This window comes from Xenopus tropicalis, chromosome 6 (assembly GCF_000004195.4).
Source record: "Xenopus tropicalis strain Nigerian chromosome 6, UCB_Xtro_10.0, whole genome shotgun sequence".
Taxonomy (NCBI): Eukaryota; Metazoa; Chordata; class Amphibia; order Anura; family Pipidae; genus Xenopus; species Xenopus tropicalis.
Window position 1 is genome coordinate 40,915,575 of NC_030682.2, and position 24,266 is coordinate 40,939,840.

Here is a 24,266-nt window from a genome sequence, read left to right on the forward strand (position 1 = left end):
CAGATCAGTCATAAATTAACTATCAGATCCTCTTATGGCTGAAAACAGAACGGCCAATACGAACCTGTGTTAGAAAAGTACTGACCGCAATTATTTCTTAGTGCATATCTGGTGCAGACTAAGTACATTTTAGATGCATGCTCTAACAAGCAGGGCCCTCTTTACCATCTGTATGTATGATGGATACACTCTTCTGTTGTGCAGTGCTGTGAAACACTATGGGGCCTATTTTTATGCTGCATAAAATGAAATTCCCCGAAAAAATAGTGTGTTAAATAAATGGTGAATTTATCAAGGTATGTTTTATTTTATGCCATCTGAACGCCAGATTTGACACTGTTATTTCCAGTGGAAGCTGCTCTAAGAAAAAATTATGGCGTTTTTTTAGGCACTGAAGCCTGGCGATGTGTGGCAAATTTTGTTTTGCCATTTTTTACGCCATATAATAAATCTTCCCCTTTTGTGTTTTTATAACAACTTGTTAATTATAATAATGCTACTGCATACTATTAGTAAGGGCAAAGGCATCTTGTGCCAAACTAGCACTGCAGCATAGTTTGTCTGTGCATGGTACCTAAAAGACAGTGCTACAGCATACCTTGTGCCCATTCTAGGATTTCCCCCCAGATAGGTTGGCGAGAGACCTCGCTGCAGCATACTTTCAGTCACTTCTCAATGGAGCAAGCTCCCTTGTACATCCTACCTCCTGGAAGCAGTATGGCAAAGAGGAGGAGGGGTTAATGCAGGGAAAGGGGGGTGGGGGTGGGAAACCTCACATCTCGCACCCCTGGTAGCCCAATGCCAGTTGGCTTTATGTTGCAGCAAAGCTCAGGTGCCTTTTTTATTGTACCTGTGGCATTGGCTGGATTTTACATGTATTACTTAGTTTTTTCTGCTAAACACTTTATGTTTTTCTGAAACTTGAAGATGCTTTTGCCATCAAAATAAATTTATTGTACTTACATGTAATATTATATAACAGCTATTATGTTGAAAAAATACATTTAATTCATGTGACTGTACCAGCTTTCTTTCTGGAGGGAAACCCAGCAGGCTGCCATGCTATTGGGGATAGTGGAATAACAAAACCTTCACCACAGGGTCATGCTCCTCTATGTGAAAGACTAAGGGTGGTCTTATGTTAAATAAACCCCACCAACTTTTTACAATCCATTACATATGTTTTCAAAAGTTTGAATTCTTCTGTGGTTATTTTACATGACATGGCAGCTGATTCTAATATTGTTCAGTGCTTTTGGATTGGTGAATGGCCCATTAGCAGTAAAACACTCACTGTGCTTACTCCTGGGCATCACCCAGCTGTGCAAGGAGGACCATCTTGCTTCTCATCCCCAGTAAATCTAAGCACCTTGCCTCAATGCAGTGACCCATTTAGTCTAATCCTGTGCTTGGTATCTACATTCTAGGGCTAACATTGTTCTTGGCCTTTGTGTTTTCAGTGCACTGGTGTTTGTGCCATTGTTTGTAAAATGTAGTTTACTTCATTTTCCCTTTTAAATTCAAAATTTATGACAGGCTGACCTCAGTTCATCATCCTAGGTTTCCTCCTTAATATTCAAGTAACCAATGTTTTACCTTAATGTGGGCAGCACTTGCAACTCTGAAGGTTCTGAGCCCAACTCCACCTTGTATGTTCTCCCCATGTCTACATGGGTTTCTCTGGGTACTTGAGTTTGCTCCCACACAGGCAGGATAATTGGCTTCTGATAAATTGGCCTTATTGTGTGTAAATGCAATGGGGACCTTAGCCGGTAAGCTCCTCTGGGGACTGATGTGAATAACTTATCTCTGTAAAGTGTGGTGGAATATGTTGTTGTTACTAAAATAACAGATGATGATGATAATCTTCACTAATGAATTAAATAACTGATTTCTCATTTGCATATATATTTATCAGTTCAGTTTAGTAGTCTGCTAAATGCACTCAGTGTACATAGTAAGTATCTTACCATTGCTGGTTTTCCCATAATTTTTTGTATTTTATTATTACATATTTATAAAGCACCAACATATTCCACATGGCTGTACAATAAATGGGTGTATACATACACATACAGAATTACATAGAAAGCAACCGATAACCAATAGAAGAGGTAAAGAGGAGTCAAAGAGGCCCCAAAAGATCTTACAATCTATAAGGAGAAGGGATTAAAACACAAGGTGGGATTTGCAGATTATAATGTCCGTGTAACCATGCTTAATGTTTACATGTGAACTAACTGTAGATGCTTTGGTAAGACATGCATGGCTACAGACTGTTTCTTTAATTAATTGCAGGCACATGAACGCCTCGAAGATACAAAGCTCGAAGCTGTCAGTGAAAACAACGTTGAGCTATTAAATGACATTATTAAGGATATTAGTCCTTTAGAACATGAAGATACAAATGTGCAAGAATTAATTGGCATACTTAAGGAACCACACTTTCAGGTATATGAAATATTCTGAAACTAATATTGAAATGGTCATTCTGATTCATATGTAGAGAGAGAATATATTGTTGGGCTCTTCCAATACATTTGTCTCTTTATTTAAAAACAGAAGTTCAACATATTGAGTAATGGAGGGGTGCGTGAGAGAGCACCTTAACCAGAGATGCATTGAAACTGGTTAATCAGTTGGCCACATCACTCACCCCCTTATTTTGGTGCTCCTCCTCCTCCAGTTGGCTCCTCTTTCTTATATGCATATAGTCACAGCTGCCTGTACTGCTGCCCCCAGTTCTTTTGCATTACATGCATTTAGACCTAGGCACTTGAGCTTAAGTACTGCTTGCCTTTCCTGACGCCCACTGTCACATTGTTATGGGCCAAGGGGGGCCCTGTCAGAGGATGAACCTCAAAGGGAGCTTAGACTGAAAATGAGAGTCCCACAGTCACTGATTGTCTACCAACAAAACAGTCTAAGGGCAGCTGAATGGAAATAAGAAATGAGAATGGTGTGTAAATGAGCAGATACATTTCAGTCTGTCTTCATATAACAGAGTCTTAGCCATGTAATCGCAGCTCAGAGATGAAGCACTGAAGGGACTTGTTCATACCTCGCTAGACCTTCAGTTGCAACATTTAGATTTAGGGTTATGTTATGGCACACATTAGCCCTCCCCCCCATAAACCTGCTCTACCACAGGTGACTATTCTCCCGAAAATGCTTTCCTGCTGGCAATAATGTAAATTGCCAGTGGGAAAACGTGTCACTTTAATTTTCCTAGTTGATTAGTGAGGAAATTTCAAGTGATTTTTGAAAAACAAAGCGCCACATTTGTTTTCTCACTGGCGAGTTACATTGTTGCTGGTAGGAAAGCATTTTTGGAAGATCTGTTGCCCACTGTAGTGTGGATTTATTGTGGGCTACATCTCCCCTTGTGCCTTGGCCCTTACGGAACAGTACACTGGGGAATAAATGTAGTTTCCCTTATGTCTGACAAGGAAAGTTAGTGCTGCGGGACACTTATGTGTCTAAAATATTATATCTTTGTGACTAATATTAATATGATGTGATACTATCTACTATCAGGCACCTAATAATCTGTTTTCTTTCAGTCTCTTTTAGAGGCCCATGATGTCGTAGCATCAAAATGCTATGACTCTCCCCCATCTAGTCCAGAAGTTAATTCTTTGGGAAACCATCAGATTGCACCGGTGGATGCCATTCGTATGGTTGGAATTCACAAAAGAGCAGGAGAACCATTGGTGAGTTGTTCATAGCAGCGTGTCACAAATTGTCACAACAATTCCAACAACTGGAATGCATGGGAGCATTTCAGGAACTGTGTGGCTTATATGTGCTGAAGGTTTGGGATTAGGTGACTGGTCTGGTCTTGATAACCAGAATATTAGTTTAAGGTGAACATGCCATTGTCTACCTGTTGGGTATACCAAAAGTGATGCACTCCTCTCAATATGACAGAGGATGCCCTGGTGCTTCTACAGATAACGATAATGATAATAAGGAAGCACTTGTGTTAATTTAATGTGTCAGTATTTTAGTTCACCTGAGGGGGAGTTTCTCAAGACATACAGACATTTTCACAGCTTTGCTCTATAGAGGAAAAATTATTGTTAGGACTTTTTAGTTCAACCCTGTTCCAGTGTATATGACATACAGAAAATCCTCTCTGTGCCTAAGGTTCATTCTTTATATCTAATTTAAAAATAAAGTTATTCTGTTTGTTGTTTCAAAAGCAAAACACTATACTGGATGTGCACCTATTGTGCTTGCCGGCATACAATTGCATTTTAGCTAAACACGCACAGTGTTATTGATGCTGCATCTGTACTTTATTTTCTTAGGGTGTAACATTTAAGGTTGAAAATAATAACTTGGTTATAGCTCGAATTCTCCACGGTGGAATGATCGACCGGCAGGGTCTTCTTCATGTGGGCGATATCATTAAGGAAATCAATGGCCATGAAGTTGGAAACAACCCCAAAGAATTACAGGAACTGCTAAAGAGTATAAGTGGCAGCGTTACTCTCAAAATACTCCCGAGCTACAAAGATACAGTCAGCCCTCAACAGGTCAGTCTCTTGTTTATCCTCCTACACTCAGTCCTACATACATATATATATATATATATATATATATATATATAATATTGTTATTGAGCATATTATCTGTATTTGTAGTCATGCTCATGAAGCTTGCCCAAAAACACAAGGCACACAAATATAGGAACTATTTGCTTTAGTAGTGCCGGTGCAGGAGATTTTTGAGGTAATAAAAGCTGCTTGGTTTGCCCAGAAGCAGTAACCCATAACGACCAATCCGAACACGTGGGCTTAGAATGTAGTGACTCCATATTAAAGGAAAACTATTCCCCCAAACATTGTAGGTCTCTATAAAATTATATTGCATAAACAAGCTCATATTTAAAACCCTGCTTCATCTAAATAAACCATTTTCATAAAAATATACTTTTTTAGTAGTATGTGCTATTGGGTAATCCTAAGTAGAAAATTGCCATTTTAAGAATTAAGGGCTGCCTCCTGGGATCATTAATGCTAGGCCATATCAGCCAATTAATGGACAGAGTTCTGCCTTTTGCTCCCACACTTCCTGTTACAGTTAGAGCCGCATTATTTCTGGTCATATGATCTCTGAGGGAGCACACAGCCCATCACTAACAGGTCACTTAACATAATATAAACTATCTGTTGGTTAAGTATTCACTCTGGGGGTATAGTTTTTTAATATCAGGCTCAATTGTGTTTTCTTTGTTTAAGGTATATGTGAAGTGCCACTTTGATTACAATCCATTCAGCGATAACCTAATCCCATGCAAAGAAGCAGGATTGAAATTCTCCAAAGGAGAGATCCTTCACATAGTTAACAGAGAAGATCCAAACTGGTGGCAGGTGGGTACTAAGCGCATCTGCCACAACTTGTGCATGCATGTGCAGCAGGAGGGTGAGTGACATCCTAGCAGGGAGATTTGTGATTGTGGGGCTGTGTCTGCAAACACCCTTAAAAACTCTCACTAAATCTGCCTTTGCTGCTAGAGCTTTTTTGTCTTTCAGTGGGGACAATTTTCGTAAAGCATTCAAATACAGACCTAGACGACTTAATTTTAATGTTCTACAGTATATATGAATGTGCATTATATTATCCATGAAAATATGAGAAAATTAGTCCCACGCTGAGTGCTCTACTGCCTGGTGTACTGTCCTTTGCATAATGAGCAAGCCAGGGTCCCAACATGGCTGCCCGCGACCATGTGACTGACGTGACCTTTTTTTATTGCAAGTTGCTAGCTTAGTTATGTTTCTGCTATATCTGTACAGCAATGCACTGTTACCGATACCACCTTTTTATCTGGAATGGCAGAAACCGCGCTACAGTAAATTCTGTCTTGATGGAATGTTTGTAAATATTGAAAGTACACATTGCCACAAAGTTATTCTGGGCACACAGTGCAAATCCATATGGGTATTCGCTCTATTCATTGTAGCAGTACTACTGTTTTGGGCTCTGTTTATTCATACACTAGTCACCCTCCTGTCACCAATCTGACCTGCTGTGCTTAAAGGAACAGTAACACCAAAAAATGAAAGTGTATAAAAGTAACTAAAATATAATGTGCTGCTGCCCTGCACTGGTAAAAGTTGTGTGTTTACTTCAGAAAGTCTACAATAATTTATATAAATAAGCTGCTATGTAGCCATGGAGGCAGCCATTCAAAGGAGAAAAGGCACAGGCACATAGCAGATAACACACTATTGTACTCTACAGAGCTCATCTGTTATCTGCTATGTAACCTGTGCCTTTTCTCCTTTTTTCCAGTTTGAATGGCTGCCCCCGTGGCTACACAGCAGCTTATTATATAAATTATAGTAGTGTTACTGTAGCAAACACACCAGTTTTACCAGTGCAGGGCAACTGCATTATATTTTTATTACTTTAAAGCTCTTTCATTTTTTAGTGTTACTGTTCCTTTAAGATAATAATGCACTTGAGTGAACAAATAAGGTTCCTGATAAAAGATAAGCTCCATTTTAATTTCAGTGTAATGGAAATTGATTTGCAAAATCTAATCTGCTTGCGTTTTTCTAAAAGTAGCTTTCATTACTGCTCTTACAAAAATTATCTCTGCCCCTGTGTGTTCTGGGCCACTTGAGGTGGTGGCCTCGGTGGGTCACGGACTGTTAATGACACACTGTGTGTGTGTGTTCCATGACCATATAATGGCAGCTGCTATATTGTGTGCAAGCCAATGTGTTACCAAGCCAAACAGTATGTCCATCTCCACTGCAGAATATATGGTGCACCTTAGCATTATTTTGACTATATGTATGTAGGTATAATGCAAGCTGTGCATCCTGTTTGCAGGCAAGCCACGTGAAGGAAGGGGGAAGTGCCGGACTTATTCCCAGTCAGTTTTTGGAAGAAAAGAGAAAAGCATTTGTTAGGAGAGATTGGGATGGATCAGGTACTATCATTACTCCACATATTCTAATGTTTTATTCTGCATACACACTTTTAGAACCGTGTATTACTGCTTGTATGTAAAGGGTTAAAAAGGCTACATTTTCATGCAATAGTAATGGGTAAAGTTACTCGTTTGCCCAAGTCAAGTCATAGGACAAGTCAAAGTATTTGGCTTTGCTTATAAGTTGAAATATTTCATTGGTATCTGACTAGAAGACTTGTATGTATGTATGTATGTATGTAGGAACAGGTGAAAACAGGCACTCACGTATAATGAAGTAATAATTTGCCTGGGTGCAGTATAAAGTGAGCATACAAAATTAGAAAGAATATGCCGCACACTCAGGTCTTAGATGCAAAAAACAAAAAAATTTTTATTTGGATCAAGGACTGACGTTTCGGCCACACAAGCAGCCTTTCTCAAAGTGCAGATGTGGCAATCAAACCCCCCTGATAAACCCAGCAGTGGCAAGCCTTGATGACATCATAGAGTGGGTGTGTCTAAACACCAGACACTGTACAGACACAATTTGAATAAAACAATTACAAAGGAAACCAAAAATGAGTAGAAAGTGCAAGAGAAGTGAATCACCCTGTGTAAAAGGAGCGGGAAATCCCAGTGAAATAAATAAAATGCAACAAGTGTGCAAAGAAAGGGCGCTTGAATCACTGTGTGGCTGAACTGCAACTCCCAGTACCCGCTCTGATTCGAAGGACGCTGTGGTAATTTGTATATGTTTGTCCATACTGTTAAGTAATACGCTCATCCACATAGGTAGGCTGGCGGCTTGGGGCACAAGGAAGCGATAAGAGCACCGTAAGCACAATATTGTGCTGCAGAGGGTGGCAATGTATCAAGAAAGGGAACCATGTAGTTCACATAGCGCTCCTCAGAGCGTCTAAGTATACTTATACCTCGGCATATAGCGGAGTGTACTGACATGAGTGTCATAATTCGCGCTGTGAGACAGTGCTCATTAGCGGTTTGTTGAGGTGCCTGCGGCTAGCTGCGTGCATGACCAGGAATCCGATGTTGGGGGACCCTATTGTCAATGCGACGCAGCAGCAGATACCGACAGGCTAGGAGCGTGTAGTGCTGGTAAAAGCATAAAGCAGACTGTATAGTTATAGCGCCCAGTGATCTGGGTTAGCACCCAACTTATTGTCAGTGAGCCTCCAATAGCCAGCCAGGGGTACCAAATACTGGACCTGATATATACAGAGTAATTGAGCTGGGTAGTATAAGGGAGAAAGTGCCTACAGTCACAGGATAGCGATGTTTGAAGAAACTCCCAAGGTAGAGGGAAAAGCAGACTAGAGAGACTATAAGTCTAGTTTCAAGACAATAGTATATACATCCGAGGCACAGTGTGAAATAGAAAACAGAGTATATAACACAGAAACACATTCGTAACAGACAGAGATGCTTAATAGTAGTAGGATACAAAATTGCAACATAGATATTATGACATTGTATTGCACAGCATATAAGGCAAAGTAAATAGCATCAAATTGATACTTAATAGTAGTAAGTACACAATTGTTATTTTAGAAGTTAGAACACTGTGTTGTACAGTGTATAAGGCAATATAGAGCATGTTGATTATTGTACACGCATAGTGAATAAAACACATCATCTATTGGTAAAGGGGAAGTCAAAATTAGATAGAAACAGTTCATACTATTCACTTTAAGTAGATCAGTTCATTCAGTCCATATGGGCTTAGAGTGTTCAGTCTGTGTATCCATTTAAGTTCACAGCGTAGGAGCAGTTTTTCCCGATCACCACCCCTAATTGGTGGGGGAATGAAATCAATCACCATACATCTGAGGCTCGCAAGGGAGTGTCCTTGGGACAAGAAATGAGCGGCCACAGGGGTGTCAGCTTCACCGGTGGCCAATGCTGCCCGTATTGCCGACCTATGGTTCGCCATTCGGTCACGAAATGACGTGATTGTTTTACCGATGTACAACAAGCCACAGGGACATTTAATAAAATATATGATGTACTTAGAGGTGCAGGTAAGCCTGTGCTGCAGCAGTATTCTCCGCCCTGTGTGAGGATGGTTAAATGTAGTACCCGTAATGAGCGAGCTGCAAGTGGTACAATTGGGGCATCTGTAGCACCCTGGTCTCGCAGTTGGAAGCCACGTGTTGGGTGTAACAGATTGATAGCAGTGGGCCGGGTCGGTTTTAACCAGCATGTCACGTAAACTCCTGCCCCGTCTATAGGCAATTCTTGGTGGTGTCCTAAAGATAGGAGGTAGTGTCCGGTCCTTTTCTAGCACCGACCAATGATATAAAATAGAGTCTGTTAGGGGTTTTTTGTCAGGAGTGAACGTAGTGATGAACGTAAGTCTGTTTCCTTGTGCCATTTGTGGTGAGGGGGCTTTTGTCCCCATAGTATGCTCACGTGGTAGCTGTAGTGCTCTTTCCTTACATTGGAGTAAGTGCTGGAGATGGTATCCTCTCTGTAGAAAACGCTGTATGAGGTCATCTAGCTGTGAGTGTAAAAGGTTATGGTCTGAATTGTTGCGTACCATCCTCACCATCTGAGAGTAGGGGATGCTCCTAAGAAGATGTGGTGGATGGCAGGATGCGTGGTGTAGGAGTGTGTTCCGATCCGTACTCTTTCTGTAGGTGGTAGTCATCATGGTGCAGCCCTTAATAGTCAGTGTCAGGTCCAGGAATGCCACAGATAGTGGGTCAATGTGTGCTGTAAAGCGTATAGTGGTAGGTAGGTCATTCAATTCCTGGATCATGGACATGAATTGTTCCTGTGTGCCAGTCCACAATAACAGCAGGTCATCAATAAAGCGAAACATCTTAAAAATGTGTAGTCCATATTTAGGGAGGATGTACGTGTTTTCATAGTGGGACATGTAGATGTTAGCAAATGAAGGGGCAACATTAGACCCCATACTTGTGCCACTGGTTTGTAGGTAATAAGAAAATTCAAACTTAAAGTAATTTAGGGACAGGCAGTGGGTCAGTAGTGACAACAAAAATTCAATCGGCGGACGATCTCTGGCCTTAAAGTTCTGTAGGTACTTCTTAACCACCTCAATCCCGTCTGAGGTTGGAATAACAGTATAAAGTGAAGAAACGTCCATAGTCGCCAGTAGTAGTCCACTTGGTAGTGGATATAGGGCTTGTAATTTGGTGAGTAAGTCCCCTGTGTCCCTAATATAAGTCCCAGATGTTTGTACAATAGGTTGTAAGAAGTAGTCTACATAGATGGAAAGGGGTTGCAGAAGAGAGTCGCAAGCACTTACAATGGGGCGACCCGGTGGAGCAGACAAACTTTTGTGGATTTTGGGGAGTGTGTAGAATATGGGACATATCGGGTATTTCTTAGTAAGGAAATTAAAGACATCAGTTGTGATCAGGCCCCCTGTCAAGCCTATTTGTAGTGTATTGTCAATTATCTTCTTGAAAGTCCACCCAGGGTCCCTATCAAGTTTGCGGTAGACAGTGGTGTCTGCCAGTTGTTGTAAAATTTCCTGCCTATAGTAGGAGTAGTCTAGCACCACTACAGAGCCCCCCTTGTCTGCTGGACGAATAATGATGTTGGCATTCTGTGAGAGACTATTGATGGCATCCCTTTCGCTCCTAGTTAAATTCGGGTACACCTGTGTAGTGTCTGTGTGTTTACGGGCCTCATCTACAAGTAATCTAGTGAAGGCTTCAATAGATTTTGGGGTGTTGGGGGGCTCAAACTGACTCGGAGCTTTAAAGCGTGAAACCTTGTCAGATGAGGTGCGAAAATGATCTTTTAATTTCATATTACGCTGAAATCTATGAATGTCAATCATCATGTCTAGTGCGTGTATTCTTGATGTGGGGACAAAGGATAAACCCTTGGAGAGGAGTGACAGTTCAGAATCAGTCAGTGTATGGGTACTCAGATTAAACACTACTTGTTCCGTGTTCTCAGGTTTCTTACGGAACGGGTGTTGGTGCCCCCCTCTCCTCTGATGGGGGCGCCCCCTACCGGAGGGCGGGTGTTTAGCCCTAAAAAACCAGCCTCAGAGGAGGCTTGTGTATTAGATGGTAGTTGATGGACTGGTGCACGGAGCGGTCTCCCTCTGCGTGGACCTTGTTCCCTCACGGGGGTGTCTGAGTCAGAGGAGGTGTTAGTGTAGGGGGAGGAATCAATTCTATCTGAGTGTGTGAACCTGTTATACGGGGCCCTCCTATCTCTGGACACAGTCTCCCCCCCAGTCAACCACCTGTAAACCCGTCTATTCTGGTAATCTGTGTTAACAGTAGTCACTTTCTGTTTCTTAAATTTATGTAATTCTGCTGTATAATGAGTGATCTGGTTTTGTAGTTTATCCAGCCACTTATGTTCTTTATCATTCGTCAGTATGGAAAGATGTGCAAAAAAATTTTAAACCATTAGGCGGGGGTGCAATGAGGTTGTGACCACAAAATACATAGAAACAACAACAAGAAGAGATCCTCTGCACTCACCCATTATCAATATATAGAACATTAAGACATTCGGTGCATTTAAGCTACTAAGAAATGCCCTTCCCTTTAAACAAAACAGGGATTGTTTGTCCATATATTGCAATATACTTCAAGCTGGCCAACTGCGTCAAAGTCATCCCTTTTGACCAGTTCCTACACTGACTTATGTGATTCATTAAGAATTCTACTGCTTCAATATACATTTAGCCAAGGGACTAAGTTTTACCTGCAACTTTCTTGCTTTCAAGGTTAAAACCCCCATATGGTTGCCCTTTTATTGGCTCCACTGGGATCACCTGACTGTTTCTATATATATATATATATATGGTTGCCCTTTTATTGGCTCCACTGGGATCACCTGACTGTTTCTATATATATATATATATATATGGTTGCCCTTTTATTGGCTCCACTGGGATCACCTGACTGTTTCTATATATATATATATATATATGGTTGCCCTTTTATTGGCTCCACTGGGATCACCTGACTGTTTCTCTATATATATATATATATATATATATATATATATATATATATATATATATATATATATCTATATATATATCTATATATATCTATATATATCTAAGTATACAGAGTCCAGAATGGGAAGCACACCAGAAAAAGTTGCTATACCTTGGTGCTAGAGCAAAAAAATCTTTAAATGAAGAAAGTGTTCGCACTCTTAGGATTTTCATACAAAGTCAAAGAAGTCATCAAGGCTATTATGATGCAAACTTTGCCTTCTGCTTGAGCTGCTTTTGTTTTATTGACTTGATGGTCTTAGCCTACTCTACACTGTCTGTTCCACCTCTCCATTCTTTCCCTATATTCATCCTGCCCCTGGCTCTCTACACCTTTACCTAATCGGCACAAATATACAACTGTGCCAGTTCATTTCAGGCAAACTGATATAATATCCTGTGACTTCAGTTCAGTGATAGAAATAGAAGGAAAGTGCAGGACCACAGCCAACTCATTTTAGGGCCCTGAAACATTTTGGGTGATGGACATTCAAGGAATCCACAAATAAACTATTTTATTTATAACATCATCTCAAAAGCCTAACAAGTTTGTGCCCAGAAGGCACTTAATCACAGGCTCTGCTAAACATATTAATCAGTGCCTCATTCCCTATATCCTCCCCGCTGAGCTCCTCAGTGAGAACTGCCTGTGCACGTGTCTGTGTGTATATATAAAAGTATGCAATCATACCAAAGACCACATTATCCATTGCTTACAAATGTCTATACTTTGCTTTCAGGTCAGTTTTGTGGCACTGTAACAAGCAAGAAAAAGAAAAAGATGATGTATCTTACTACAAGAAATGCTGGTAATTAATCACTGTAAATAAAACATGACGGGGCACTTTCAAATAATGATATTGCTAATATGAACCATTATTGTTTTTGGGTTTAAGATGCCCTTTTAATATGTGCTTAATTAATAGCCTTGCCTTTTAAGCTGCTTACATTTTCAGTATCCTGTCTTGGTGTAACCCAATAAAGGTTACCTTCAAACTCTGCATGTATCCACAGAATTTGACCGTCACGAGATTCAGATTTATGAAGAAGTAGCTCGGATGCCTCCATTTCAGCGGAAAACCCTAGTTTTAATTGGTGCCCAAGGAGTAGGTCGGAGAAGCTTAAAGAACAGACTGATTGTACTGAATCCTACACAGTTTGGAACAACTGTGCCATGTAGGTTTTTGTTTTTTTAATACATAAATGTATGCATTCAAGGATATACGTTATTGGTGTGCACCCTACAACCCATGGAGCATGCGGGTTTCTTTTAACGCTTTGGCCTCTGCCAGCCCGGAAAACCCAGAAAAAATAGAATCTATGGCGCCGGCAGTCATATACTTGACAGCCAGGATGATAGAGCCTACAATCTATAGCAGTTCAGTGATTAATCATTTTATCATTTATCATACAGAGGACACTCTGATTCCCCTTTTTCATTAATTCATTAATCCTGTGCAGTCACTTCACGAAAGCCAAGAGAAGAAGAAAAGGACGGTCACGCATACCGATTTGTATCAAGAACAGAAATGGAAGCTGATATAAAGGCTGGAAGATATTTGGAACATGGAGAATATGAGGGAAATCTCTACGGGACCAAGATAGACTCCATACATGAAGTGGTTATGGCTGGGCGAACTTGTATATTGGATGTTAACCCGCAGGTAAGTTTATTTAAAAGATCATATAGTACAACAAGGAAGCCGGCACTCACGTCTAAATCGAGATATCACGCCTGGGTGCAGTCCCGGAGTAAGGAATATACAGAATGTTGCAGGAAGGAACCGCTCACGCAGGACTTAGTGATCCATTAAAGAACTTTATTTAGATAGGCACGACAACTGACGTTTCAGCTGTACCACCAGCCTTTGTCAAAGTTACACTGAGGGGTATACACATACCTTATAAACTGTGCATATTCTCTATTTCACCTTTTCAGACCCTCGTGTTGAAGGGGTAGCCTCTGTCTTCTGTGTAGTGGCATCAACCTAAAACCATACCAACACGTAATAGGGATATCTGCGGCACGGTCTGTTGATATATTATCCCCTTAAATATCTAAACGGGTATACACATCACAGCCGTCACCTAGTCCCTCTGCGTATTAATCCTGGTGAGTAAAGCAGCGCTTGGACCCACCCTCCTCCAGCAGCCCTTCTGGGCACATTGCCACACGGACAGTGCCCCTTACTAACGTGGCGGCTATTAGCTGTGATTCTTCTTGCTTTGTCACAGTCCCCGAGCCGTCCACTGCCACGCCAATATGTGGTTACACGAGTGACGCCCCCCCTGTTGATTCTAATGAGCGCTATTATTACATTCCTGTCCCCTTATAGTGAATTATATCCCTCAGGGGTTCCGTATCTGTTAAGGACCGACAAGGCTCTGTGACTTAGAATATCGCACACACTTTCTATTTGACTTCTAGATCGGTGCAACTTTCCCCACGGGTTCAACAGGTACTTTTACTTGAATATCTTTAGCACTATTGACTTTTCACTTCTTCCCATTTAGAGCAGTAGAAAGTCCTGTAGCTTACCTGGTCCCTACACCCCAGATTCGTAGTATCTCCCCGCAACTGCAGTTAGTCTATTAGGCACTAATCAGATCGGTCCTGGGGCACAGTACTGACTCTATGAGCGCTCTTGAATAAGAAATGACTTACCCTTGGTACAAGCTCAATCCGTTACTTTTATAAATGTTTGATCAACTACCAGTTTTTCACGAAAGGCTGGTGGTACAGCCGAAACGTCAGTTGTCGTGCCTATCTAAATAAAGTTCTTTAATGGATCACTAAGTCCTGCGTGAGCGGTTCCTTCCTGCAACATTTTATATATATATATATATATATATATATATATATATATATATATATATATATATATATATATATATATATATATATATATATATATATATATATATATATATATATGCTATATAATATTATGCTACCTTTTTTTTTAAGCTCTTTGTTTGAACCAAGCAACCCATCCTATGGAACTGTGTCTAGCACAAATCCAACTGAAGAAGCAGCAAGGTTATAAGGAGATGAACTAGAAATGGACAAAACTAGAAAAAGCCTACTGTTAAATGCAATTAAAGCATTTTTAATGCACATGACCCCCTTTCCCAGATTACTACTGGACCACAAGAGTAACAAAGCATATAAAAATATTCATATAAGAAATTTGCTTGTAAAGCCACTGAGAGAGCACCACAACTGCAGAACCTTTTGCTGAAAAGGTGCAATTGTTTTACCCTATTTTGTGGGTCATATGTGTAACATAGTCTTAAACAATTTCTTTTAGGATTAGGATCTAGGATTTCAAATTAGTGATGTGAATGGGCCAGACTAGTTTGGGCAGAAGACTCCTCCTTTACATAGGGGTGCAGGTCACTATAGAGCAGATGCAGGGCACAGACGCCTTTAGCTGTGTTTGTTTAGCTCTTGCCCCTGTCCCTCTAACTGCGCTTGCTGGGATAGTTTTATGCTGAGCTTGCCCCCTCTGACATCATCTCCGATGTCACTATAGTGGGTGGGCTGGGCGTGGTTAAATCCCTGCTTAACTTCAGGCTTGGTTAAGAAAGGTTGGGCTTGGGACTTGCAGGGTATGAAATTCCAGGAGCATCTCCAGACTCTAATTAGAAAGGAGATCTGCTGTGGGCCCTGGCTTCATAGCCCTCGTGGTAGGCAGTAAATTGTAGTAGTGATTGTAGTAAGTGGCTGTGGCACATACAAAAGCTGCACCCAAAAGTATGAGAGTGGAGAGCATACCAAGGAAGTGAACACTATCCACCAATGAAGACTTAAAGGAGAACTAAACCCTGAAAATGAGAACTATATTTTATATACTGAACTTACTGCACCAGCCTAAAGGTTCAGCATCTCTATAGCGTAGTGATCCAGGCATTCATAGTGCAAAGGGGGGTCTCCATCTTGGATTTTGTTAAGTGTGTCATTTACACTGCACATACTTAGTGTGCTCTTGGCAGCTGTTGATAAGCTAAGCTTTAGGGGTCTTTGCAAATGATCAAGCAGAAAATTATATTCCTCTGTCATATAAGCTGATGCTACAGAGCTGAGTATTCATTTCTGATGTTGGATGCACTGGTTTCAAAACTTACATTGTATATATACAGTATATTGTGAGTGGGTCCCTAAGCTCAGTAAGTGACAGCAGCACAGAGCATGAGCAGTGAATCAGCAGAAAAGAAGATGGGGAGCTACTGGGACATCTTTGGGGGCACAGATCTTCCCTGCTAAAGGGCTGCGGTTGCCTTGGGCTGGTGCAGAAACACAAAACATAATGTACAACATTTCTGCTCTGCTTTCTTTGTTAAGGTTTACTTCCCCTTTAAAGGAAACATGAGCATATTGAGCAGTATGAAAGCAGAAGAAGCCATACCATTCCCAGATTGTAAATGTATTCTGCATTTTAGAATATAAATGAAAACTTTCATTAGAAACCAAACTGCTCCTGTAATTTTGCAATCAGTCATCCCTGAGCCGGCAGCTTCCCCTGGCAGGCCTCGCCCCACTGGGGCACCTTACAGTTATAGGCAGAAAATGAAGATCTAGATTTGTAACCAGTAAAGTACAGATAATGACAGGCAAGGAGTCCCACAGCTGCTGGGATTATAAACTGTGCACTAATATACTAATGACATTACTAGTGGTACAAATATATGGATGGGAACTTTTTGTAAAACAAAAAAAGCTAATGTTACTCTTAATTTGGTTTTCTTGCTTGCCTGTAGTTATGCTTTCTAAGCTAATAATAGCAGCAAGCTGATCTTTTTGTCTTAAATTCTTGTATATTTCCCCTGTAATGCTTAAGTCAATATGAAATATTTAACACTTTTTTGTTCTTTATTTTCCTTTCTTTCAGGCTTTAAAAGTGCTAAGAACAGCGGAATTTATGCCCTATGTGGTTTTCATTGCTGCGCCAGAGTTTGAGACACTTCGAGCCATGCACAAAGCTGTAGTCGATGCTGGAATCACAACAAAGCTTTTAACAGTAAGTCACTGCCATTTCTTTCTATGTTTATTCCTATGGTATTCTAGCAAACAGGGGACTTGTATTAGCAGCAAGGTTACTGGATTATACAGGAGGATTAAAGGGCCCTGCCTGTAGGAACTAAAGGATGGGGGGCGGGATATAAGGGCTCATTCACAGTGCCCCACTGCAAACTCACAACCTCACACGTGCTAAATCCAGGGTTCTGTTTGGGACAAACTCCAGCACTTTTTGCAGGATATGGTTTTAGCTGAATCCAAACCCGTAGGGGGTGATTTTTGAATTCAAAATAATTTAAAAGTTTCCATTTTTTTTTTTTTTTGCATCACAATTTACAAACTCTAATGTTTGATATTTATTAAGTGCAAAAACCTGAAAACTTGAATGTAAAACTTAGGCATCTAAAAGTTTAGGTGAGTTTATGTAGAAGTCAATGGGAGTTGTTGTGGTCGAGTTATGTTTTCAATTGAAATTTGAGTTTTTTTCAAGTTTCTAAACTTAAATTTTCCATATTAATAAATAATCAAAAGTTTGAGGTTTGTTTGTTTTTTTTGAATGGTTACTTGAAAATTGATAGATAAGCCCATTAGAGTCATTTAACTGAACAACTGATCGCAATGAGTTGTTGCCCAAATTGATGTGAATACCTTTACAGTTGTGTAGCCTTTCTGTAAGCGCCGTTCAGCTGCCCAGGGTGCAAGCACAATTTTCCTTACAGACTGCTAGAGATATGCCGTGTATGTTCTGCTGGGCCCTACAGATATAAATCTCTCCGGCTTTGTCTTCCCATAGGATTCCGATTTGAAAAAAACAGTCGACGAAAGCGCTCGGATCACGAGAGCCTATAACCACTACTTTGATGTGACAATAGTGAACGATAATTTAGACAAAGCCTTTGAGAAACTGCAGGCTGCTGTGCACAGACTGAGGACAGAACAGCAATGGGTTCCAATCAGCTGGGTCTATTGATGGGAGCAGTTGGGCGCTACTGTGGGGAAGCGAGAATATACAGAGCAAGGCCAAACAGAGGGCACACAGACCTGCGGCACTCGTGGCTTTTTTCCTGAGAGGATTTCAAGGATCATACACTGTTGGGAATTTTTATATAACATTTTGAAGGGAAGGTGTGCTTAAATATGTAATTTATTTTAATTTTTATAACTTTTACAGATAATCTTTCTATTCATTTTACATGAAGGAAATGCGTTCAAGCATTTTATGTGAACTCTGTGTACATTTGCCTTTTTCCTTCAAGAAAATTTGTCATTTACATAGCCGTTCGGTCTTACATTTTCACTGTGATATAAAGGATACTTGAAATTTTGTAAGCCTCTCCTGTTAAATGCTTATATAGGTACATTTGTAGGTGTAAGGGCAGTGCTGCCCAGTGTTTACCATGCAGTGTGCAGAGTATTTCATATACTACATATCAGAGGGCCAAATCTTATTCATCTGGTGATGTATCATACACAGAAGTCTGAGCTCTTGCCCAGTTTGGGCTCCATATCTGGCCCACAGGCCTCCGGGTAACATTACCTGCTGTGAGGGGTGAGATACAAAGCCCAGTGTTGCCTCAGATTCACTTGAATGGGAAGCAGCTGACTGCAAAGCGCAGTTTTAGTTGATGGAAGGTATCAGGAGGCCATTTTTGGGAGTTTTTTTTTTTACAGATAAACCAGCACATTTGTCTGTAGTCACGCACAGAGCTTTGCCACTAGGTTTTACAAGAATAACTGACTGAATTGTAAAGGGGATAACTTGGAATCTCCGGGCCCCCTGCCTCATAAATAGTTCCAATGCATACATAAATATAATTGCATTTGTATATTGTAGGGCAGTGCTGTCCAAGTTTTTCCATGCAGTGGGCAGTTTAGTTGATATACAGGCATATGGGATCAATTATCCAGAATGCTCGGGACCAGAGGTTTTCCAGAAAGGAGGGGGGGGGGGGGGGGGTCCTTAACTTGGTTCTGCATACCTTAAGTCTGCTCAAACTCATTGAAACATTATATAAACCCAATAGGATTGTTTTACCTCCAATATGGATTCATGCAACTTAGTTACCATCAAGTACAAGGTACTGTTTTATTAATACAAAAAAAGGAAATCATTTTTAAAAATGTGAATTATTTGCTTAAAGAGGAGTCTATGGGAGATGGCTTCCTGTAACTGTGAGCTTTCTAAAACAGGTTTCCTGAAAGGGGATCCCATACCTGTACTGCATGTCCGTGGGCCAAATTATGTTAAAGATCCCAGGCAGGGCTCTGTTTGAGTTTATATGCTCTCTTGCGCCTGCTTGGGTTTCTTCTGGGTAATGCAGTTTCCTCTCTCTTACTCCAAATACAAACAGGCAGGTTAATTGGCTCCTGATAAATTGTTTCTACTGTGTGTGTGAATGTAATGGGGACCTTAGCCTGGAAGCTCCGCTGGGGCAGGGACTGATGGGAATGATTTATCAGCAGAAGTGTCAACCCTCTATAGATACCAGAAAATAAATAATTAATTGTATGTAATGTCATTGCTTTTAAGCAGTCTGGGGCCCATATTCCTCCCACAGGTCTCCAGTTGGTAAGTCCTGCTTTGTTCATTTTAAAGTGCACCTATCACAATGAAATTGCTTCTCCCACCAGGGTTTATAATGCTGCTCTCCAGTTGGGGGAAAAAATCCCTGTCAACCCTAGGCCGGGAGCTGCCGGCGGCCATGTTGCTTAGTGTGAAAGCGCATAATGAGCAAGACTCCCCTGCTCGTGTAGAAGCAGTGATGCAACTCACCTACACACATGCACATAATGAGGGGCTCACTCACAACATGGCTGCCCACCCCAGGAGCTCCCAACCTAAAAAATATATATATATGGTCTACCCCAAATGGAGTGCAAGCTCTATTAGCCAGCACGTTTAGTGGGGGAAGTAATTTAAGGGTGATACAGTTAACTTAAAGGGCACCTATCTTTTTTCAGGGGGTAGGGGTGTGATTCAATATTTCCTGCTGGGTCAAATTGACTTGAATGGGAAGCACCTGACAGGGCCGATATGAAGAACTTTTGGGCTGAAAAACCTGAGTTTAAGTTGAGGAAAGCTGTCAGAAGACGCTTTGGAGAGTTTTTTAGTCGGCTTAACAAGCGCACAGATTTTTTTCACTACAGGTTATACAAGGACGACTGGGGAGACAAAATACCTAGAATTGTAGGGATAACTTGGGATCTCTGGCCCCCACATACACTCACCAAAAGGATTATTAGGAACACCTGTTCAATTTCTCATTAATGCAATTATCTAATCAACCAATCACATGCCAGTTGCTTCAATGCATTTAGGGGGTGTGGTCCTGGTCAAGACAATCTCCTGAACTCCAAACTGAATGTCAGAATGGGAAAGAAAGGTGATTTAAGCAATTTTGAGCGTGGCATGGTTGTTGGTGCCAGACGGGCCGGTCTGAGTATTTCACAATCTGCTCAGTTACTGGGATTTTCACACACAACCATTTCTAGGGTTTACAAAGAATGGTGTGAAAAGGGAAAAACATCCAGTATGCGGCAGTCCTGTGGGCGAAAATGCCTTGTTCATGCTAGAGGTCAGAGGAGAATGGGCCGACTGATTCAAGCTGATAGAAGAGCAACTTTGACTGAAATAACCACTCGTTACAACCGAGGTATGCAGCAAAGCATTTGTGAAGCCACAACACGCACAACCTTGAGGCGGATGGGCTACAACAGCAGAAGACCCCACCGGGTACCACTCATCTCCACTACAAATAGGAAAAAGAGGCTACAATTTGCACGAGCTCACCAAAATTGGACAGTTGAAGACTGGAAAAATGTTGCCTGGTCTGATGAGTCTCGATTTCTGTTCAGACATTCAAATGGTAGAGTCAGAATTTGGCGTAAACAGAATGAGAACATGGATCCATCATGCATTGTTACCACTGTGCAGGCTGGTGGTGGTGTAATGGCGTGGGGGATGTTTTCTTGGCACACGTTAGGCCCCTTAGTGCAAATTGGGCATCGTTAAAATGCCACGGCCTACCTGAGCATTGTTTCTGACCATGTCCATCCATTTATGACCACCATGTACCCATCCTCTGATGGCTACTTCCACCAGGATAATGCACCATGTCACAAAGCTCGAATCATTTCAAATTGGTTTCTTGAACATGACAATGAGTTCACTGTACTAAAATGGCCCCCACAGTCACCAGATCTCAACCCAATAGAGCATCTTTGGGATGTGGTGGAACGGGAGCTTCGTGCCCTGGATGTGCATCCCACAAATCTCCATCAACTGCAAAATGCTATCCTATCAATATGGGCCAACATTTCTAAAGAATGCGTTCAGCACCTTGTTGAATCAATGCCACGTAGAATTAAGGCAGTTCTGAAAGCGAAAGGGGGTCAAACACCGTATTAGTATGGTGTTCCTAATAATCCTTTTGGTGTGTGTATTTAGGGATAAATAGACATTATTACATTTGTATTTGTTAGTGTTGTCCAACTGTTTCCCTGCAGTGGGCAGATTATTTACTTCTAAGGAACACTTACTATAATCTATTTATTGGCGAGCCTCCTGCTGCATACGGATGGAGAGCCCTGCTTTAGCTTTACTGCAGCTGAATTTATATATAATATCTATAATGAGAGGGGTGTAAGCTGGGATACCCTGCCCGCTGGCACCAAAGTTACAGGCCGTTAGGTGAAAGAGGGTTCATCTTTATCACTTTGTTTTTGGGTCTCCTCACTAACAAAGCAATCTGTCGATATATATTTTCTAAAATGTGACGTTCTAGTAATTTTGTAAAATATGTGTATTGTATATTTCCTAAATCATGTAGATATTTGTCATACGCTGTACAATAGCAGTTTTGTAAAATCATGGCTTTGGGGTCCGTTCATTGTTTCCATTAATGTTATTATATTGACCGTTTTGTATTGGGGAGGCAGCACTTGCTACTGCAGAGTTACAGCATATTATCCCCCAAACCTAATGAAATCCCCACTAGAAAGTGCCAAACAAACACAAGTGGAGCAGATGTAGCTGTAAGATACCTGCTGCTATTGTAACCATGCCTCAACTAACTGGAAATGTTTCATGCGTAATATTTAACATCAGTTTCTAAATGATTAGTAGAAAAGTTCTAGCTGTGACCCAATATAGTCAGTGACTGACTCCTGGCACCAAAGTAAAGACTGCAGGGTGGGAGTAACTAAATATTCCTATGAAAGATATCAATAGTAACTTATTCCAAAGGATACACTGCCTATTTACTGAGAGATTCTATTTCAGTTTAACTGGGTTCAAGATATTTAACAGTTATGACTTTATATTGATGAAATGACAGCCAAAATGAGAAAACATTAAAATAATAATTCAATATGTTGCACGTGTCTTTTGCATTTTTCTTGATTGTTTCTGCAGACTTTTGTGATCATTCTAATGCTCCATCAATGTCAATTGGTTCATCCCAGCCCAACTCACAGTTGGTTTCACACAGACAAAAGGAAGTGCTTGCACCCGAAAATGTGGCTGAGCATGTAAGGCCGCTCTTAGCTCACAGCGAGGTTCCATATACCGTATATACTTGAGTATAAGCCGATCCGAATATAAGCCGAGGTACCTAATTTTATCTAAGAAAACTGGAAAAACTTATTCACTCGAGTATAAGCCTAGGGTGGGAAATGCAGCCGCTACTGCTAAGTTTCAATAATCAAATAATTAATATAGGACACTCAGTGTGACCCCATGTGAACTCTTCATAAAGAGAGAGATAAGAAAATGGGGAGCCGCTGTGAATGACTTTGAAGGCATGTTGCCGTTTTGGGGCTGCTCCACCCATGACCTGGTACAACAAGCTCAATATAAAATCCTACGTAAGACTTTAGTTCATCTTTTCGCTGCCTACTTAGAGACACAATATGGATATCAGGGTGCTTATGGAAAGCCAGCCAGTGGAATACTATAGAATTTTGAGGAAGCAGTGCTTATTATCAGTTGCACAACCTTACTAGATGAACTCTGCTATCTCCTGTTGCCCATGGGGACGGCTGTCAGGTTATACTAAGAGCTGTACATGGATAACAGATGAAGGACTGATGTTTTGCCACCCCCATCCATGAGTTGATATACTCTGCGCTGACATTCGTCTCCCTTGTGTCATCTAATGTTATAGCAAAACGCAGCTGCAACACTAGGTACATAGGTGGAGAAAAACTGAGAGCACCAGGGAGCCCATTCTGGCTATTAGGCAGAATATTCCTGATAAAAAAGAATTAGGATTAGGCCTCAGGATTAGTAAGGAAAATATTAGAGGGGATAGATAGGTAGATCCTCCTTGATCTATTACATATAAGATATCCTCCACTGAGAGCCTACAGGTACAGTAAAAACCAGAGAGTCCTTGAGTTACTTACTGAACCGAAACCACTCCCATGACACTTTCGACACATTCGTCTCCCCCCGTGTCTGCCCGCCAGCGTCCGCATGTGTGCGCAGAGTATATCGACTCATGGATGGGGGTGGCAAAACATCAGTCCTTCATCTGTTATCCATGTACAGCTCTTAGCATAACCTGACAGCCGTCCCCATGGGCAACAGGAGATAGCAGAGTTCATCTAGTAAGGTTGCGCACATGCGAACGCGGACAGACACAGGGGAGATGAATGTCAGCGCAGTGTATATCGACTCGAGTATAAGCCGAGGCACATTTTTTTTGGCGAAAACCTCGGCTTATACTCGAGTATATATAGGGAATAATCTATCCAAATTGTAAAATATAAGGCTATTTGAGGTCACAGCAGTTCCATGACCATAGGAGGCTGCAGGTCATGGATCTTTAAGGTGACTTCTAATATCCTCATATTCTATACAGGGTAACCACCGATTCTAATGGATGACATCACTAAGCTGTTTATAAGAATATAAACAGTGTATTGATGGCTCCTGTGTATTATAAGGAATAAGTCACGGAGGAGTTCCATGTATATATATAAAGTCATGAGACCACAGGGCAAGTCACTAAAGCCCTTGGCTACTTTTCTACTGCTCCCAGGATATCCAGTCTAGCAGAGAAGCATTCTACCCCAAATCTCATCCTATCAGTCTGGAGTCATGTTCCCTATCCATTGCTATGAGCCATGCAAGCGCCACAGTTCAGTTTGAGAAGTAAATCAGATTGTACTCAAGCAGTGGTGGGTAGGGCAATACTGCAACACTTAATAGTTTTTATGGCAAAATTGCCTGTTAATTTACACAGCTAAGCCCCAGTTATCTACTAACCATTCCTACAATAATAAATCATTCA

General features: G+C 41.1%; 1 protein-coding gene across 2 annotated transcripts in view; it reads left to right on the forward strand.

Moving 5' to 3' along the window:
* The window catches only part of mpp6 (membrane protein, palmitoylated 6), a 32,920-nt gene extending 14,624 nt beyond the window's left edge, over positions 1–18,296 (forward strand). For both annotated transcript variants that reach the window (XM_012964770.3, NM_001017060.2), the window contains 10 exon segments: positions 2,299–2,451; positions 3,564–3,713; positions 4,314–4,541; positions 5,247–5,378; positions 6,850–6,949; positions 12,692–12,760; positions 12,966–13,127; positions 13,413–13,615; positions 16,844–16,972; positions 17,765–18,296. In XM_012964770.3, coding sequence (XP_012820224.1) covers positions 2,299–2,451; positions 3,564–3,713; positions 4,314–4,541; positions 5,247–5,378; positions 6,850–6,949; positions 12,692–12,760; positions 12,966–13,127; positions 13,413–13,615; positions 16,844–16,972; positions 17,765–17,941 — 1,503 coding nt within the window. In that variant the 3' untranslated portion in view covers positions 17,942–18,296.
* The last annotated feature ends 5,970 nt before the right edge of the window (positions 18,297–24,266 follow it).